This window comes from Schistosoma haematobium, chromosome ZW, assembly GCF_000699445.3.
Source record: "Schistosoma haematobium chromosome ZW, whole genome shotgun sequence".
NCBI lineage: Eukaryota > Metazoa > Platyhelminthes > Trematoda > Strigeidida > Schistosomatidae > Schistosoma > Schistosoma haematobium.
The window spans coordinates 27,631,096-27,652,534 of record NC_067195.1 but is presented as its reverse complement, the minus strand read 5'-3'; the positions used below and the strand labels follow the sequence as shown (position 1 = coordinate 27,652,534).

General features: G+C 37.8%; 2 protein-coding genes across 3 annotated transcripts in view; both read left to right on the top strand.

Moving 5' to 3' along the window:
• MS3_00003169 (uncharacterized protein) overlaps window positions 1-15,720 on the top strand; it is a 38,911-nt gene extending 23,191 nt beyond the window's left edge. The window contains exons 8-16 of one of the 2 annotated variants that reach the window (XM_051210890.1): window positions 1,720-1,854; window positions 2,963-3,599; window positions 5,144-5,499; window positions 5,777-6,532; window positions 9,168-9,981; window positions 10,315-10,352; window positions 10,603-10,999; window positions 12,848-13,110; window positions 15,525-15,720. In XM_051210890.1, coding sequence (XP_051070914.1) covers window positions 5,389-5,499; window positions 5,777-6,532; window positions 9,168-9,981; window positions 10,315-10,352; window positions 10,603-10,740 — 1,857 coding nt within the window. In that variant the 5' untranslated portion in view covers window positions 1,720-1,854; window positions 2,963-3,599; window positions 5,144-5,388 and the 3' untranslated portion in view covers window positions 10,741-10,999; window positions 12,848-13,110; window positions 15,525-15,720. The remainder of the gene's footprint in view (window positions 1-1,719; window positions 1,855-2,962; window positions 3,600-5,143; window positions 5,500-5,776; window positions 6,533-9,167; window positions 9,982-10,314; window positions 10,353-10,602; window positions 11,000-12,847; window positions 13,111-15,524) is intronic. The other variant, XM_051210891.1, reaches the window with a different exon arrangement.
• Window positions 15,721-20,028: 4,308 nt separating this feature from the next.
• On the top strand, window positions 20,029-20,893 carry MS3_00001123 (uncharacterized protein). Its single transcript, XM_051208629.1, has one exon. The coding sequence runs from the start codon at window positions 20,156-20,158 to the stop codon at window positions 20,627-20,629; it is 474 nt and encodes a 157-aa protein (XP_051070913.1). The 5' UTR covers window positions 20,029-20,155; the 3' UTR covers window positions 20,630-20,893.
• The last annotated feature ends 546 nt before the right edge of the window (window positions 20,894-21,439 follow it).

The following is a 21,439-nucleotide window of genomic DNA, read 5'->3' as shown; positions in this document are numbered from 1 at the left end:
AAACCAGTTTAAGAAAAATCACTGGATTTCTCTGGCGTCTACGTAACTGATCGGTTCTCGGTTTCATCAAGCTTTGAAAACGATAAGGAGAGGAGGCAGCCTGATCGCAGATTGATGAAAAGGCTACTCAATGATCATAGGCAGTCATGGATAACAAAAGCTGAAGATGTGTTGTCTGCTTTATCTATTTTCATTTGACTTTGTCATAGATGTCTGTTAAGATATAATGGTCTCTTCGTAAAGAGATGCAGTGCTGTGGTATCTGGTGACCAACGATTGGAGCCCATGTGCACCATTGGCTTGGAAGCCGGTTAAAGTGCCGGACACTCGCTTTTCGTCCTCTCAATTTCGTAAACAACACCCCCGCTGTGAGAAGGCAGTGAGTAGGACTTCCCTGGCAGAGGCTGTATACGCGTGGCCGTGTGAGAGTATTTCGAGAAGGAGAGCAGACTCTCCTCACTCTCGGCCGTACCAGGGCGTTTGGGGGCATGTTAGTGCGTAATTTAAGGTGTCATAAAAGAAACACAAACGATACATTCTGATGGATCGTATAATAACTGTTTATTTGCATTGCTGAAAATGCATCTTAGTGATCTGTTTTCACTCATTTTTTAATTGTGTTACATCGTTCTCTGGAATTTTTTAGTTTTATGTTTCATAGTAGTTGACAGTAGTTAATGAGACTCATTTGCAGACCTTTCTGTTGTTTAATTTCAACCATACAGCATCAGGATACTATTCATTATAGTCTCAAACCATTTAGCCCACTTCCCTGTTTCCGCCTGTGACAAATAAAATCTATTTAATTTTTCAAGTATTTCATTTGCCATCTTTGGCTGGTTTTATACAGATATACATTCAGTTTAGGTTCATTGTTAAATTATATGAACAATACCCAAAGCTTCAGTCTCACCTAAATATCACCATATGTGGTTGTAGTAGATGTAGCTTCATTAATATCGTGGTCAGGATGGAACTGGAAACTTGGAAATACAACTAACATCAATCTGTCACGTTGAGCTAGCCACACAGCTAAATTTTCACATCCCCGCACAATTTACCAGCAATAATTGACTTCTGAAATCCCTTTACATGCATTGCCATAAAAATGGAGATGCACCATTTGGGGTTCTACTGTGAACTAATCACCTACATTTATATCAACGGTCGCCTAAAGGGTTTGTGTCTGTTCATATATCTAGATATTTTTTGGGGATGGGTTTTGGTAACTGAGTGGTTAAGGCGTACGACTTCTAACTATTAAGTCCCATGTATGGACCTCACCTTAACTACTACAGTTTGGGCGATCGGGTAGTATCACTAACTCTCACACTTAGAGTGTAGCCCATGCTCAAGTACCTGCTGAATTTTTTACTCCATTCAAATATTTTAGGACCCCATTATGTACGTCATATGTTTTCACAGATGATGTTCAGCTTGTTTCGAGAAGGCGTTTGAGTATTTCGTCTGTCGATTATATTTAACGAAGTAGTCAGGGTTAAGTATACAATCAGTCAAATTGAAAAGTCATACCAATAAGTATCTTATTACAATCCTTTTGGGTTCTCTTTGGCAGATGAGTTGCGGCTCATCCAAAATACTGTGGATAGCTGATTGCTATTTTTGGGCTAAATTACCAAGTTAATATTTATAATCCATGTACTGATGGTGGTTATGCATATACGATGATATTTTGTTTGCTCCCATTCTTTCTACCAGAATCAATGTCACACAAATGCTTGGCTTGGTGTTACAGCAGCAGGTCTTCAACTGTATGGAAAGTGTCAACGTGATCCACCTCAATTTACATTTCCTTGGAATATGATAAAAAATGTTTCATATCGCGAACGCAAAGTGAGCTGTTTTTTCACTTAATTGTATCGCTCAACCAAATTCACAACATTTCCACCATATTATGCTCTATAGAATTTCATTCCTTGTAGGTCATTCACATCTTAATTGCTGAATAAACAACAACCATTTTTACCCTCACAGTATGCTATAACAGTATATTTTAATATTGTTGTCAAACATTTATTATCCCAATAATTTTACCATATCATCTCTCATGTTATCTAGGAAACTCAGTAAAATATTTTTTGGATCTAAATAGTGTTGTTATTTATAGCTTGGACTCATTAAATGATTGATGACTGTCATGAACCTGTTTTCGTACATTTTCATTGCCGAGTACCTCATGAATCAAATATCTAGCTCACAATTTCAAAGTTAATGGCTGCTTTTCATATTTCCATCCGCTTTTGGCGAAAATTTCCACGGATCAAAAATATAACTTATTCCAATGTAACCCTCATTATAGTACACTTCGTACGATTCAATCAGAAATGTTACTGTTTGTATCGATTTCAACTACCAAATATTAAGCATTTCAAGACCGGACACATTTATCTTTTATTTTGCGAACGGATTGCTATCTGTGAAATGAAGTGATTACTGTGGTTTATAAATTATTCTTTCAAGCAATAGGTTTCTGATGCAACCGCCACCTCATCTGTTTGGGAGACTATGTAACCTCACTAGCCCTCACACACACCTAAAATATAAAATTCAGTTGAACGAAAATCGGTCAACAAATCCGAAACATTTTCTGATATTCTGTTGCTTCGATTTATTTCATAGCTTTTGCATTATGGTTTCCCAACGGTCGACTATTCATCTTAAAAACTAGCTGGTAGTAAAACCTATTTTTCCGCAAACTTTTACATGTAGTTGTACAAATAACTTATGTATAGATTGTACCAAACATCTTGTACATTAAAATATGTAAAATAGGGTCAGAGTCAATAAAAATAACTGCGATAACGAATTTTACTAAAGAAGCTCACACTTATACAACTGGTTATAATGCAAGTACAAAACTAATTACATGTTTCTGATCATTTGTTTTTTGACTTCTGTATTCTGCTCACACTGAATTATGTTCTGTTTCATGTATAATCAGGTATAAAACAAAGTGAATTGTTTGTCTTCGTCCGTTCCCTAATCAATAAAGCTCTGCGGATGTGAAGATATTTCGTCACTAATTTTTACTACAGAAAGCGAACAACCTACTAAATGGAGAATAGTAATATCCTTGAGATCAGCAGATGAAAGACTATAAAATTTCCATTTTTACTCGGCGAAATTGTCTCTTTCTTGTTTGTGTTCCCAAATTTCTTTTTAAGTTGGTTTCTTTTTAATCATCGTTTAGTTTACGATCAAGTTGACCAGTACCTGTCGTGGAACCAACAAACCTAGTCAAAATACATCTGTCCCTACCTTATTGAATGAAACCAGAGGACCAGCTGTTATTTCATCAAAAGCAAGTCAGCCCAATCGTAGTCCTCTTATTAGTATCACAGGCCAAGCTTTTGTTGGTGTTGCTGTAGGTTCTAGTGCAGGAGGTAGTGGGACGTCTGCCGCAAGCTTACCTAGCACTCCAATATCAGCTCGTCTTATCCCTTCAGTTCCACCTGTTTCTCCAAATTTACTTGATACGTCTGTTAACCTTTCATCTCCAAGAGCTGTTTCCAAGTTTGAATCATGCGAAACTGCACAACAACTGGGTGCTTCAAAAGGCTTCAAAGGTCGTGCTAAAGGTAAGCTGAACTGAAAGTAACTAATGTGTCATCTTTTCGTGTAAATAGTAGTCCCAACGGTGGCTGCTACCTTGACGTGTTGGTCGGGCTTGCCTATCATGATGACTCAACCGAGCTTCATTGGCTGAGACATATGTTCCTTTAGGTCCTAACATGCCAGGCAGGTCGGTTGGAGAACGGTAAGACTTAAAGCTGCAACTTACGGTCTGAAGGGTGAATTCGTACTGGTGAATGCAGGGGGTTGTGATAGCAGCAAGGTGTTTCCCTCGGACAACTATCATCTGCAGAGATGGTGCCCTCTCATAACGGATGGAAGTGGTTATAAGAGGTCGGCCCTGAGAATTTCACACCTCACCTTACCACACAGATTACAATCTCCGTGAGAAAATCTTTTGTAATGGCACAGGTGTTCCCATTCCTTGTGTCTGTAAGATTTCAAGCTTCTGATTTCCTCGTGGTTTAAAATTACTCCAATTTATATTTTCGTTTATCGTATCTTCGATATCTAAGCTTCTCAATCATCACTCATACCTTTATTAACTCCTCTATTCTTAGTTTTGACTTGACAATTTTATATCGGTGTACTTACGTGTCAGCTTCTACTCTGTGATTACCTGACGTTTTACAGTTTACAATTTGCTGTCTTTTTCGTTTATGTCTAAAACCCTTGCATACTTTTCACATTCTTTAACTACAGTATAATTTGATTTTAAAATAATGAACAATAACTACTAGTAAGACTTCCAATCCTGAAATTCTTCTCTTGTTCCATCGGACTTTTGGGATAAATTGTGTACTAACGATTCGTACTGATGTATGAAGGAAGAATGAAGAAGCAAATGTTATAATATATTTTAATAGTATAACTTTTTTCGCATAATTTTGTGTTCAGTTATACGTATCATTTACGTAAATTTTGTACACAAAAGGTTTTGGAAATTAGTAAAAATTGGTTGAAGTCAGCAAAAAAAAAGTACATTGAAACAAACTGATACATATTTCTATTTTCCAGACGTTTTAGTTTTGATGATTATGAATGCTAGGTTTATGTATTCGCGCTTTATTAATGGCTTACAAAATATTTTCAGTACATATTACTGGAAAACTCTAACATAAGTCCTAAAGTTCTTGGCGTATTTTCTTTTTTATCTATGCTTTTACAAAACGAGAGGCAAATATATTTGAATTCAAGCACTATATATATGATGGGTTGAAAAGTAGTCGTGGCAGCTAAACTTTGATGATCAATACTAAATGTTAGGAAACATTTATAAAAAAGGTGTTTTGAAAAGTTACAAATGGAATGGATCTTAGAATATTACACAGCTGATGCTGTAGATTTTTTGCTGCATCACAATTTGTGGTATTGAGTAAATGGATTATTATTGTTCATTGTCGTTCTCTGGATTTAAGAATTATAAATAATTTGTGCACTTCTGATGTAGTTATTATTTAATTGTATGTACAATCTAAACGAATATTCACTGGAAAAATCTGCTGCTCGATTCTTTAAATTTTAATATAATATGTAGTTCCTTGTTTAGTTCTTGAACTAGGTTCACGCTGCATTCCTGGTTTATCAATCAAATCCTCTCGTTACTCTGCTAATGAATTCGCAGTTACTAGGACTAGTGTGAATTGTCTTCGTGGCCCTAGGGTTCAGTCTGCGGAAAACAATGTCTCGCTGCCGTCGAAAAGTTTGCTTAAATCGTCCAATCTGAATTCTGAGACTGTATTAATCAGTGTTGTTGAAGTTTGGTTGGCAGACCCAAATCAAGCTAAAACAGTTATGTCTATGTGTGCTGGTAACCACTCACTGTTCATGAGACGTCGTCAGCCGGATAGCATTGAGGTCCAGCAAATGAGAGCACAAGCAAGAGAAGAGAGAGCCAGACGAGAGGTAACCTACCATTTTAGTATCTTTTCAGATTATTTCAATTGATATGTCATTTTCTACATTCTCAGTATTTTTTCGTTACTGAATTAATATTCTCCTTATATCTCTGTATTATCCTTCTGCATTTTACTTTTTCGCAGTGTAAGTTTGAAACAAATCATCCACATCCACATGTATGCGCATCGATTGTTTACATTTATGCAACTGAAACTTCGAATTTTTTCAAATCGTTTATTATTTATTTCCAATTTATTATCTACCAAGTTTCCTTTGAAATTAGGTTGAAAGAGCACGACTGGCAAAAGCACGTGCAGAAAAAGCTGAGGCTTTAGAAGCTAAATCAGTTTTAGAGGCTCGGTGTGCTCAACTTGAAGAGGCACTAATACATCAGCAAAAGCGCCAAAACCCTTACACCTCTGATAACCATAATCGTTTGATCGATACCTACGTAGACAATTCGACCTCCACTCATACTTCTCAATGTATATCCACTCAATACAACTGTAAAGTTGCTTTCAGTCCCACGAGGAAAGAAAATCAAAAAGACGTTGAAATGGATGGTATGCATATATCCCGAACGTTGAATGACGATGATGATGACCAGAAATCTATTTCTAATCCCACTGTAGATAATGATAAAACTACTAGTGATATGAATGGTGACCGATGTGGCAACTACTTTGATGACTATAGTTTCTATCCACCAGTAACCAATTTGGATGGATACCCAGTACATCATGGAAAATCTTGGGATGATGGTATTCAGATAGACCAAAATAATTTGGTTTATACTGACCCTCTATATCCAAACATTCCAGCAAATTCCTTCCCTGTCTATTCTAAGTATACTGACCATCGATTTGCTCCGGGTTCAGTATCTGTTCCTGTAACACCTCACGTTAAACGCACAGAAGTGATACTCGATCGGGGTGCAGATTATTACCTGCAGTCATCCATGTGGCCGTTTGAGTCAACTAGCTGTCCAGTAGATCTACATAGCGAGCATTCTGTTTATAAGACTCAGTCGAACAAAAAGGTTAGTCTACACAGAACTTATGCACTTGAAATTCATTTTACATAAATCAGTTGATATTTTGGCCAATACCAAAATATAAATTTTCTAAGCAAAAGTAGATGTACATTGTCCATGAGAGAATATAAATCACGAACGACTTTTAAGATATTTTTTAAAATGATCATATTGTTCATATCTTCTGAATTTGACCGACATCACACCACACTAAGTAGGGAATTTAGAACTAGTCTGACGCAGATGGTATTTGAAGCACGTTAGATCTTGTGTCCAAATATTTCTCAACGGACCGTGTCAGATTCCAGCTTTATATTAGTGAATGTGTGTGGACGTGACAAGTGAGATTTTGAAACTGTAGACATGGACCAGTCGACAAAATTGACTGCAACCAAATGTGCATGGTGAGGTCTCGCCAGTCATTTACGTAATTTAGGTGTAACTTGATCATCACTGTTCTGGCACATCATTTCAAGCTTCATTACTCCAGAGAAGGTCTACATCCATCACGATCTACCGTTAATGTTTAGTGTCTTTAGTTAATACAAAGTCAATATCGATCAGTGTCGGTCAAAAAGTGCGAACTACTCAGTACCTTCGTATTGAAAATCCATCCCGCAGCTCAGACTATGGCTTTTTGCCTTAAGGTAGCTACTTTCTGTATCAAAACTCCCTATACATTTACCCTGGCCCCGTTTGTTTAGGCAAAACATCAGCTACGCCCCACTGCCGTTTTCTGACAAACAACAATTCATACTACTTCTGCAAAAGTCTCCAGTTTGGGGTGTAAAGGCAGAATGGGAAACCAGGCTGTAGAAATGAACCATGTCCTTCGACGTATAGGCCTCTTGTTTTACTCACTTCATATAGGTCATATGCTATGATAAGCAACCTAACTGTTAGGCAATAAACGTGTTATCAACAGCTTGCAGACGATCTACATCAATGAAGTAGTGTTGTGATTTCTCCTATTACAACCCAGCTTACTGTTTTTCGGACACCTTTATTCACTCAAAAAGTTCCCAAACCATAACGCCACTGAATAGGAACGTAACTATTTCGCAAATGACAAGATAGAATGGTACCCCTGAGATTTTTAAGGATGGCGGTCCAGTATTAGCAGCGAGATTGACTGAGGTCTTAGGTAGAATTTGGGGACTGGACGTAATCCCATCTGACTGGTCTCCATCACTGATTGTGACAGTCCATAAAGAAGGGCAAAAGTCCTCTTATGACAATCACAGAGGAATCAGATGACTAATATAGTGTCTAAAATATTAGCCTCAATAATACTTCGATGCCTAATCAAAGCTCGTGAAGAGCAGATTAGAGAAAACCAGGCCGGTTTCCGACCTGGACGTGGTTGTATAGACCAGATATTCACACTACGTCAGGTTCTAGAACACAGACACACATTCAGACGCCCCACAATCGTAGTATTTCTCGACCTTAAGGCGGCATTCGACTCTGTTGATCGTGAGGTTCTATGGCAGTGTTTGTCATTGAAAGGAGTACCAAAGAAGTATATTAACCTTGTAAAGGCTCTCTACTCGAACACAACTGGTCGAGTGAGAGCTTATAGCGAACTGTCATCAGAATTGATTACCTCAAGTGGTGTTCGTCAGGGCTGTCCACTCTCTCCTTTCTTGTTCAACTTTGTCGTCGACGTACTTTTAGAGATGACACCTTCCTCGTCTAGATTTCCAGGGTTGAACTTCTACCAGGAGATTCACTTGTTGACTTAGAATATGCTGATGACATAGTTCTATTTGGTAAAGACGCTGACAAAATACAGAGTCTTCTGACCACTCTAAGCAACAATGCAAGCATGTTCGGGATGCGATTCTCTCCCTCGAAATGCAAAATTTTGCTTCATGATTGGGTTGCATTGACACCCGAACTAATGATAGGGAGTGAAGTAGTTGAGCGTATCGACTGCTTCACTTATCTTGGAAGTCTCATCAGCCCTTGTGGTCTGGTGTGTGACGAAATCTCAGCACGGATACAGAAGGCTCGACTAGCTTTTACCAACTTGCGTCATTTATGGAGTAGGTGAGATATCCGTCTACCAACCAAAGGACGTGTTTACTGTGCAGCAGTTCGTTCCGTCCTACTTTATGGCAGTGAAACATGGCCGGTAAGAGTAGAGGATATTCGTAGGTTACTAGTATTTGATCATAGGTGTCTTCGAAATATTGCCCGTATATCCTGGGACCATGGAGTAAGTAACACAGTTGTCAGGAAACGGGTACTAGGTAAGGATGGCAAATCAATTGATGAAGTAGTGAAACTTCATCAGTTGAGATGGCTGGGACATGTGTTACGTATACCCAACCACCGACTGCCTCGATGTGCGATGTTTTGTTGTATAGGAGTAGGTTGGAAGGAAGCTAGGGGTGGCCAGACCAAAACATGGCACAAGTCCATGAAGTCACTGACAAGTAGACTGAGTCATATTGGTAGGTGTAGACTACCTGGTTGGGGACCTCGAGATGATAGCAACCGATGGTTAAAGACCCTGAATGACATGGCTCAAAATCGTTTGCAATGATGCAGGTGCATCCACTCTTTGTGTTCTCCTAAATTTTAGTCTCCTGAATCCTCCTTGTATATGATGTTGTGTTTTTTCTAACTAACCTAGGTGGTTGTGTATCCATCTTATTTGGTTACCAATCTTGGTCCATTGTATTCTGATGGTGCTTTCTGTGGCATTGCCATTAAATCTTTATTGTCTGGAAATCATTGTCTAACTGGTGAAATACCAGTAGTATCTGTTGGGGATTCCATTTCCAAAGAACCGGAAACCTCGTTCTCTCCGTTTGTTATTGTCCCAGGTGGCTTGCCTGCTCTTCACAATGATGAAGTTTTAAATTCAAAATCTCGTACCAGACCTACAGATGTCTCTCATTGTAATCATAATCCGTGTTCTTGTGCAGTAATGTCAACTGAACACCAACCTCCGACAGTCTGTCACATACATTCTCCACCTCAAACAATTATTCGTGAGGTTTCTTATACTGTACCAACGAATGTTCTGAGACACCCACAGTACTGTACACCAAACTGTCATGTTCAGTTCGTCCCACACGATCCTGTAGATCGCAGCCAATATATGTATTCGAGTCCATCTCTGGCTGCAATACTTTCTCCTATTGTTACTCAACGTTTGCATCGTCGAATTTCCAATCGTCCACAGCCTAGTCGTGGCTTACAGCGACAGCAATCGCAGCCGAAAAGCCCAATATCATCTGACTCAGTTCATATTCCCTTAATAGAACGTTCGACAAGTTACATGCAAATACCTTACTCAGAAAACGACTGTGGATTAGCGTCTACAGAGGAGTTTAATTTGACGAACAAGCACTTTTTATCCCGCCCTACTGATCGTGGCTGTTCTTTTCAATATCCACCTTGTTCCACAAACGTTCATTCGAAATACCATGACTTTCAGACAGGTAACTTTTTGATCTTTGCAATAGCATTTTATCATGTCTTTATTGTTTCGGTTTAAACTCAAACCATTTGGATCCGTTTAAACATATTCAGTCATCAAAAAGTATCATTAACTACCAAAGTATTAATGTGTTTAGCACATATCTTTATGTAGGTTCTTGTAACTTTTAATTTGAAAAACTTTAGCATAAATGTTAGAAAAATTTAATTATGCACTTTAGTACAACAAGTGAGTCACATTTCAGTTTCACACGATTCTATTTGCTCACTAAATTTTATGTAATTTATGTATAAATTGATCTTATCTCAACTGTGGACTTTCATTCTATCTCCAGGTATTAATAGCTCATGGAAGTTCAAACGTTTGTGTTTGGTATGTGATTAGTTGTGTCTGTCTGTTCGTTTAAAATCTGGTGTTTTTTTAATTTGTTATCTACACTGTTTTTTCCTCTTAGTTGCTTTTGCTTGTATCATTCTAATCTGTTTTGTATTGTAACAAGAATCAGAGTTTTGGTTTACTATCACAGTTAAACTAATGATTTCCGCTTACCTCATGTGTCAAAGCTACGTAATAATTTGAGTTCATTACTTTAGTAATGAAGTTCGCTACAACTATTTTTTAGGTCGCAAATATCCTAAGGAAGTTTATCCGAATCCACTATTATATTACCAATTTCACTCTCCTACAACAAATGAATATCTTCGCCGTGCTGCTAGTCTTGACGTTTCATCTGGGAATAATGATCTTTTGTGGAATATAGCACCTCGTGAATTGTTATCTCGAACAAGTGAACGTAATGAAGATGAGAATGTCTATCTATTCGAATCAAATCCTCCTTATTCTCAACGCAGTTTCTTAACAAATCAGTTACAGGAGGAAAGAGCTCACTTTGCATTCCTTCAAACACAATTTTCACGACAGTTGTGTGATACGTGGGGATATTTAAAAGCCGCTCGTGGTCAGCAAGCTGATAAATTATGCGATTCGGCAACCCACGCGATTGGAAATAATATTTACAAGTAATCATCAGTGTTTCTATAATAATTATTTTATTTTGTAAAATGTTGATTCCTGAATTTATATTTACTCTCACGAGTTTTATCTTAATCGGTTGCACACGTTATTCTCAGTAGGAATTCTTTACAATTAGGGTTTCGTGATTTATATGTTGGTACTGATTGCCGTTATTAGAATCTTCTTATTCTGTTGTTATCTTATTCGCTTCGTTATTACGCTCGGTTTTCTTTTTCTACACGAATGGGACGTTAGTTTGCCTTTGACAAATATTTACACTAGATTCTCTCCCGGTGTCTATTCTACAGGACTTCAACACAACTCAGATCAAGAACACATGATTAGCCTGACTGGGACGTAACTATATTCCTACACCAAAAATGGACAACGATCAATAATAAAGATAAAAGAATATATAACTCATCCAAACGCTTGGTGCGTTGGTATGCCAAGTAACTGTTGCTAATGACCAAATCGTGACATGTTTTGCCTAATGTGATTTCCCTCATAGTAAAGGCCGGTAACTAGCATTGAAGTAATGGACTCATTTGTTATTTAATTTTGAAACCTGTCAGCTGAATTTGCCAGAACCAGAATCCATAAGTATTCATTTTAAAATCTGTACCTTGAGTTTGTCTCCAACAGAAACAACTTTCTGTTGTACGTATGAAATCCATTCGAAAATTGATTCTCCGTAGCTAACGACATCAAAAGATATGACAACTCTGATATACCATTAACGACTTGGCATAAATTATTTTCACAATTGATTGAAGGCATCCAATGTGAAGCTCACCTTATTGGTTCACTGTTTTTTTCCGTTCGTTGGGTTTTTTGCCCCCAAATGCCCTAGTATGGCCGAGAGCGCGGAGGGCCCGAAATGCTCTCACACGGCCACACGTATACAGCCTCTGCCAGGGAAGTCCTACTCATTGCCTTCTCACGGCGGGGGTGTTGTTTACGAAATTGAGAGGACGAAAACCGAGTGTCCAGCGCTTTAACCGGATCACAAACCAACGGTGCACATGGGCTCAAGTGTCCTGCAGGAATAACTAGCGTATGAACCAATCGTTGGTCACCGGCTACCATGGGACTGCATCTCCTTACGATGCTCCACTGCCTTGTGGGTTAAACCTTTAGGTCAAAGGCTCGAGTTGTGGCCCCCTAAGAAAACCATCTGCTTCGGTCTGGGCACCCGGGCAGTATCACAGCCCACACACAAATATGATGAACTGCCTATAATTATGGAAACTACTTTACTTGCTTCAACTAACAATCAAATGATTATTATTATTATTACTATTATTATTATTTTCCACATTAGTCACCCTCTTTTATACTTATGCAGCGGCTCGTCTTTGGTGGAAATTCGGCTCTATCTAAACATTCTCGAGTAGAGACGTTATCAGATATGACTCAGAATAGAAGCCAGTGGCGATCCTGTTGTAACCTTCTTTTACTTCCTTCATAAAAAGGGGTTGCTTCTTCCTTAACTGAAAGATCTCTTCTGATTGTACGTTTTTGTTTCCCCCATTATTATTATTATTATTACACTACCTTACACTAATCTGTTCGTTATCGTTCTTTTTTTAACGCTCCTTACCTTTTTTTCCTTCTCTTCAAATCCTCGTTGTTTTGTGTGGCGCATATATATTTGGTGCCCTCTTGTACCAATATTTATGTTCAAATAAATAATAATAATTCGTTGGGTTTAATTTTAATAGACAATGAATTCTTTGTAGTAAGAAATGGTTTCTTGGTCAACTAATTGTCTTCATTGCCAAGTATGAAACACCAAATTATATGACATTACCACAAAACTTTCTCTTGATTGAACTATTTGTTTTTTTTAGTAATCCTTCTTATGGTTGTGAACTGCGATGTGATCCGGCTGGCGCTTCGGATGGGGCATCTACTGGTGGTGGCAACATATGCAGCATGTGCGGTTCTAGTGCATATGGTGGGCACGATCATCTTCACGACACGAGTCCTGACCATCATTTCTACGAACGGTACTCACAATTAAACCAAGATATTTCATCACCTGATGACTCAGGTGTTAATAATTTAAGGTTGATGATCAGTGGTGGAAGGTCCGACAACAAATTAGAAGGCAGTAAGCTTGTTTATTCTATTTCTTTTCATTTTGTTAGTGAGAATTATATATTCTACTATATATATATATATATATATATATATATATATATATATATATATATATATATATATATATATATATATATATATACCTTATTGCGTAACATAAGCATTACATTATTTGTACTGCATTATATTGGCAATTACGTTTTGTTTGGCTGGATACAAAAAGTGGTAATCAGTATATCTCGTCTGAAGCGTATTGTATTATGTAGTCCCGTAACGTCTAAGCTTTTACAAAATTTATTACGATTTCTTTACATTTTGAGGATCATTCGTGGCCAAATACTTTCACTATAGTAACACTTTCTAAAGATAATCAGTTTAATGTACTGTTAGTCTTGTACAGTTAAGTGAGGATAGGATAAGCTAGGTGATCTGCTTGATTACAGCTACTCGTAGCACTGACAAATCATGAAACTTCTGATGCACACAACCAAACTCTGAGCACGTTAGTCTTGGTCTTCTTGCTATGAAGATAATAAGCTTTGGTGCACGCTGATTGGCTAATTCTTATCCAATCGGCACTAGTCGATACTTGGAGAATACTCTAGAATCTTCTCATGTAAAAACTATAAATATACTAACGTTTTCCCTATTGTGCTTCTTACTCCCATCTAACCTTGTTATTTGGAATATAATCTCTTTCCTGTTCAACCGTGTTCTGAATTGGTGTCCGAGAATACTAAGCAATAGGAACAGCTGGGTCATAACGGTAAGAAAGAGATTATAACAACAGGCAAGATACCTGAGTAGTAGATGTAATAACAGTATCAATTGTTATCGAAGGAACTAAGTAGACAATATGATTCGAAAAAATGTGCATCCGTGGTATAAAGAAGTACTAGATAATTTTGATAGTAGACCATTTTCGAAGTTCTTTGGCAAGATATAATGAATGAATCTGCGCCATTGTAACACATTCTTAGAAAAGTTACCGAGCGCCAAGCGTACACCTGCCTACTCGGCTCAGTCCAACGGTCAATAAATCCATGAACTGACGAAACTTCTTAGCTTATCGGCAGTTAAGTTTCATACCAGCGGAAATCACGCATTGAGGTAAATTGGATAAAGTCTTCATCAAACATGTACCAACCACCTCAGTATTTGAAGATTCACTAATTCGTTTAAATTTTTCCCTAGTGCCGATGGACTAGAAAGAAGAACTTCTCGTCAAGATACCAAAGTAAGCAGATCCGTAAGGATCAGTCGTGCACAGACCAAATCACGACATTATGGATCATCGTTGAACAATCAACTGAGTGAAACTCGTCACTATACGTCAAGTTCTTTGATTATGAGGAAGCATTTGACAGTGTAGATAGGAGGACCTTATGGGACCCTCTTCCAACTGAAGAGGAAATTAAGGAAAGACACTGGATGTGGGTAGGACATATATTGCGGAAATCATCAAATTAGCTAGGTGTATGTTAAACTTCCCAACCACAGCGCCAATATTTGCGACTTTGTGTCAGGTACAGTACCTATCACAAGTGGTAGTCCAACGCAAATTCTACGTTTCCAGCTACACCCAGTCTAGATACTAGGAGGTCGAGAAGTTCGGTCAATTACATTTTGTATTTTTAGACTCATCATGTATCCTAGAGTACCAGATCACAATACAATACAAAATCGCGTTATGTACATAACCAGTTTGATATTTTTTACAGGTTAAACTAAAATATGAATCAGTCGTTCAGTAAATATATAAATGTACAAACCGACACACCTGATGATACCTTTTTAAACACCTACATCTTGTATATAAAATCTTTTGTCTACTGTATGCGCAAACCCATGATATCAGCATTGCGAACACGATGAGAAAACTCCCTAATTATTGACAAACTTTACTTTCTGATGTCTCGTCGATTGGACGCCACTTGTTACATCTGGTCGTCGCTGATTGTTATGTCGGAATCGCTTGTCACTTATACTTGTAAAGCGAGGAACCACTGCGATTCCCCCGACGCCAAAATAATAACACAAAGACTGGTATAAGTGGAGATTTATTAACCCCCAAAACACGACTACCCTAGGCGAAAATACACTCATTTATATATTGATTCATATACCCATTTTTGATTAATAATTAGAATAGAATCACATATATAAAAAATACCCAGAGTTATAACAAATCATATGGTGAGAATAGTTTATGTGCATTAGAATACAAGAACATCGTATATTATACAGAATAATATGTCATATGGGAAAATGGAAACAAATACTATACTGAATAATCGTTACATTGAATTAAAACGGAATTAATGTTGAATAAAGGTCATAATAAGTAAATCAATCTAATTTTGAATTTTCATACCGTCATATCACTTTATATAAGCGTTGAACTACTTTCTCTTTTTTTACTAGATGCTAGTGCGTTATATCAAGAATTGCAGTCTAGTGCGCAGTCACGATACGCCTATATGAACTTATACACACAGTCAACGAAAGCCTTTTGAATTCAAATTCCTATACACTTCTAACCCTTTCAATTTGTTTGCTGCATCCATCATTCTTATTTGCGTAAAGCCTTGCTGTATATAAAAGACGACTTCACTATGCACATAGACTTTTTATATGTTAATCAAACAAAACTAACCCTATCATCATAGGCAGCATCAGTACAAGCACTAGAGCTAGAAAACCAATTTGAAAATCCTCAGGTCGTTAGCTTATTTGCGGTAAGCGTAGTTGTGTGCAATACGTTTATCAATGAAAGCACGCCTGCCAGACGTGACTCATTCGACTCGTACGCTTCAAATGGACAATTAAGAAAACATTTTGGCCGACTACATGTGTTTCATAGGACGCGTACTTAATATGCCATCTTACTAAACCTGATCGTCGACACTTGGAAATGTAGCATTCAGACTATATTCTCACACTTGAAATTGTCTTCTAAAGACTTTATAGGTTACATGATAAACACTAGACACAGGAAATGTTATAAACCAGTTAATTACTGCCTTCTGTTCCTAAACACTAAAAGCACGTAACTACGAACAAGAAATTTGAAATAGGAAGATAATCGTTGGGTTCTATAGGCTTCTAGTGAGAACGGCTAGATTTTATCCTGAACATCGTATTATCTTTACTAAGCGGTATACGCTGTCGTTCAAATTACAACACTGTAGAGTCGACGGTTCGCAAATACAAGCCCGACATCCTGGACTGTCCAGTACAGTCAACAAGTACAAATGAAGCACGCTCGGTTGAAAGTATAAAAACACTCATATCTTCTGAATTTAACCGACATCACACCACACTAAGTAGGGAATTTAGAACTAGTCTGACGCAGATGGTATTTGAAGCACGTTAGATCTTGTGTCCAAATATTTCTCAACGGACCGTGTCAGATTCCAGCTTTATATTAGTGAATGTGTGTGGACGTGACAAGTGGGATTTTGAAACTGTAGACATGGACCAGTCGACAAAATTGACTGCAACCAAATGTGCATGGTGAGGTCTCGCCAGTCATTTACGTAATTTAGGTGTAACTTGATCATCACTGTTCTGGCACATCATTTCAAGCTTCATTACTCCAGAGAAGGTCTACATCCATCACGATCTACCGTTAATGTTTAGTGTCTTTAGTTAATACAAAGTCAATATCGATCAGTGTCGGTCAAAAGTGCGAACTACTCAGTACCTTCGTATTGAAAATCCATCCCGCAGCTCAGACTATGGCTTTTTGCCTTAAGGTAGCTACTTTCTGTATCAAAACTCCCTATACATTTACCCTGGCCCCGTTTGTTTAGGCAAAACATCAGCTACGCCCCACTGCCGTTTTCTGACAAACAACAATTCATACTACTTCTGCAAAAGTCTCCAGTTTGGGGTGTAAAGGCAGAATGGGAAACCAGGCTGTAGAAATGAACCATGTCCTTCGACGTATAGGCCTCTTGTTTTACTCACTTCATATAGGTCATATGCTATGATAAGCAACCTAACTGTTAGGCAATAAACGTGTTATCAACAGCTTGCAGACGATCTACATCAATGAAGTAGTGTTGTGATTTCTCCTATTACAACCCAGCTTACTGTTTTTTCGGACACCTTTATTCACTCAAAAAGTTCCCAAACCATAACGCCACTGAATAGGAACGTAACTATTTCGCAAATGACAAGATAGAATGGTACCCCTGAGATTTTTAAGGATGGCGGTCCAGTATTAGCAGCGAGATTGACTGAGGTCTTAGGTAGAATTTGGGGACTGGACGTAATCCCATCTGACTGGTCTCCATCACTGATTGTGACAGTCCATAAAGAAGGGCAAAAGTCCTCTTATGACAATCACAGAGGAATCAGATGACTAATATAGTGTCTAAAATATTAGCCTCAATAATACTTCGATGCCTAATCAAAGCTCGTGAAGAGCAGATTAGAGAAAACCAGGCCGGTTTCCGACCTGGACGTGGTTGTATAGACCAGATATTCACACTACGTCAGGTTCTAGAACACAGACACACATTCAGACGCCCCACAATCGTAGTATTTCTCGACCTTAAGGCGGCATTCGACTCTGTTGATCGTGAGGTTCTATGGCAGTGTTTGTCATTGAAAGGAGTACCAAAGAAGTATATTAACCTTGTAAAGGCTCTCTACTCGAACACAACTGGTCGAGTGAGAGCTTATAGCGAACTGTCATCAGAATTGATTACCTCAAGTGGTGTTCGTCAGGGCTGTCCACTCTCTCCTTTCTTGTTCAACTTTGTCGTCGACGTACTTTTAGAGATGACACCTTCCTCGTCTAGATTTCCAGGGGTTGAACTTCTACCAGGAGATTCACTTGTTGACTTAGAATATGCTGATGACATAGTTCTATTTGGTAAAGACGCTGACAAAATACAGAGTCTTCTGACCACTCTAAGCAACAATGCAAGCATGTTCGGGATGCGATTCTCTCCCTCGAAATGCAAAACGTTGCTTCAGGATTGGGTTGCATTGACACCCGAACTAATGATAGGGAGTGAAGTAGTCGAGCGTATCGACTGGACCGAATTCGGATTACAACGAATCAACTTGTCGTACCATCTTGCATACCACTTAACAAACTTTTTACAACAGCTTAAAAAACACATTCTCCTAGACGTAATGACGAATGAATAAAACTGGGGAATTACGTAAAGCACGTGTTTTATTCCCGAATGCAGGTTGACCGAGCGTTATATCCAGCTCACTTTGCACAAACTGATTAATTTGCTGCACGATATCTGAATAACGGGCAACATTTTGCGGTGTTTAAGCTAACCTACTATGTAAGCACAACTGTAATGTTGAAAAAAGATCATCCAGCGACATATACATTGATATTGTCTTATACGACGCGTCATAAAGAAAACACTATTAAACCATAACATTATATTTCATGGATTAATGACGCTCCTTAAGAATTTGATATGCCAGGCGGTCCAAATCGCGCCTTCCAGTCGATGTAAGAGATCTCCCGCTGAAATTAAAGTGTTTGAAGAGTTATTCCTAATGTTAATCAATCAGGGTTTAATCAATTGAAAAAACAGGAAGCACAAAAGTATATCAACTTACAGAAAAAACTCATTTTACCGAAGCAGATTACGCAGTAGTTATTTCGACAGGCTCGTGGATTCAAAATCTTGCAAGTCGAAAACCTAATTGAAAATCGCCTATTCAATATAACCGAGTTCATCAGGACCACGCATTTCTAGTACATAAAAATTGCCTGTTTTCACATCGCGTCCTTGCAGTGTTAAAAGATAGACGCCTACACAAATGCTGAAGCTAGCTAAAGCACATATATTGACAAGTATTTCAAATTTACATGAGGATGTTATCAAGACTATCACGGGTACAATCTAGTCAGCGCCATTTTTCTTTAAAATGTACCACTGGGACTGCTATGCTTAAAAATTTACATGACCGGTGCTACCGCACATACAGCAACAGAAGCAATTAGGACGATATACTGTTCAATACCCTTAATGCCAGTTGAATAAATTGAACTGGAGGTGTTTATTTATTCCTCTAACCTCACGATGGTTTATTTCATTTCAAGATCACATGTATGACAAAAGTTCAGCTTACCCATTTTCACGTTTCTGACACATTCCGAGTGCCTCCATTTGTTGAATGGCTTTCCTTATAACTGAGCAATGTGCCAGGGAACGATGGGATGGTTTGACGCCATTGCGCTTCTTCCTAGAGAATGCTTTGCTTAAGCCTGTCAAGCCAGTGGGCCTGATGTATAAATGCCGAAGGATAGCGGCACATCGAATATAAAACCAGTCAGGGTTATATGGTGCTAACTGGTTGGCTGATGATAGTTTCACCACGTCCGTCCAATCAGGTAGCCTTACCTTACCGGTTCTACAGTGCAATCAAGGAATGTTATGCATCTTACTTCTTCAGAAACTGCGCCAAGGCTTTGACGTATATGTGTCCATCTACATCTTTAACGGAGACAGGAGCCTGAATGACAGAGATAGCAAATATTACAAGGACTCACCATGCTTTCGGCAAACTAGTCCGCCAACTGTATTCAATTGATACAAACACATAATGCATCACACGTACAATTGACAATTTTTTACCAGCAAAGTTGTGAAACTAAGCTGAATTTAGTTTTTAAGAGTTCATTTAATTCTTTATAAATCTGTAATTATGGAATATACTTCACTCAACGTTATATTTTGACTTAGGAATTCAGTGAAGTGAAGTACATATGCCAGGCACATATTAAGGGATCTGAACTCTTTTACAATATATTTATTTGTTCGATGCATGGATTCTCACGTGAAAAAATACAAAGACATGTATCCGTTATGCAAACAGAATTATAAAATAATGAGTAGCCTTCGACACATACGTATTAGGGATAAGCACAAACCAATACAGATTGAAATTTAGAGATTCACGCACCAAAATATGTTTGTAGGCAAGGAACCAGTAATTAATTTTCTATATTGTGATCATATTATTGATGAGAGAAATACTTCCATAAAATTGATTCTTATTATTTCTAGATGTCATCTCTGTTGCCAACATGCAATATAGGTCAATTGTTTACTAATACCTCGACAAATACACGCGGTAACATACTTATCCACTCTGCTTCAGTAAATCATGATTATAGTGGTATTAATAATACTTTTTTACAGACTTCTAGATTTTGTGCACCAGCCATCCCATCCATAACTTCATTCACAGACTTTGCAAGTTACCCTGAAATTTATGCTCATGCAACTTATCATTATAAAGACAAACAGAATCTAATCTTCACAAAACCTATTACTACAACTTTCCACACCAACTTATCTTCATCTTGTTTGTTAACTTCTCGAATATGTTCCTCCTCGTCGTCTTCGTCGTCATCTTCAAATATGAGCTGTGCGATGCATGCAGACGTACAGACACTTAAAAATTATAAAGAATCATCTGTTATTACTTCAGTCAATAGTAGCTGCCCAATTGTACATCAACAGCATCACCGAAAATAGCAGCAATAACTATCTGCTGACGTAAAGTAATTTAATACATTCATTGTCGTTACAATTATACACGAATTTATGAGTGTTTTTCCTAACTTTAAATAAAGATACATGTACCTGTGAGATATATATTACTTTTTTCATGAAAATAGCGTTGTATTAAAAGAGAGAGGTTTCATTATTGCTTGCTTTTTTATTGGTTATTCTTCTGATACCTGTTATACAGTTAGTAAATTCCCCTAAAGTTGGCAAATGTCTCAAGTTGTTCGCGTTATATGCTTTATATATATATATATATATATATATATATATATATATATATAGGGCAGTTACCCACCAAATTCATATGCATATGTTAAACTTTGTTCAATACAAGTATTGATTGAACCCATATTCACAATGTTAGTGCATCACATAAATATCTATAACCACCAATCAGATTTTACCATTATGCCTAACCTGTATGTCACAACAGTGGCCTAAATGTTGATAAGCCAAGAAAAATGACCTCCTTTTTAATAATAAATAGTAATGACTGTATTCCTAACTAAGTTTCCAATTAACTCCCTTCAGCATCATCCTCTCACGGGCGTATGCAGCTCTACCCAAGAGAGAAAACAAAAACAGGAAATGACTACGCAACAGATTAGATCAGTTACGTGAACAACAGAATAGGTCTGAAGTAATAAACCGGAAAAATGATTTCACTACTGGACCACTAAGCTCATTCGTTGACATTTGTATTGTAGCATCAATTGTTGCCGATAATCATTTACGTTAGTGACTTAAGCAACAAATGTACCTCAGGTGTCCTGACGG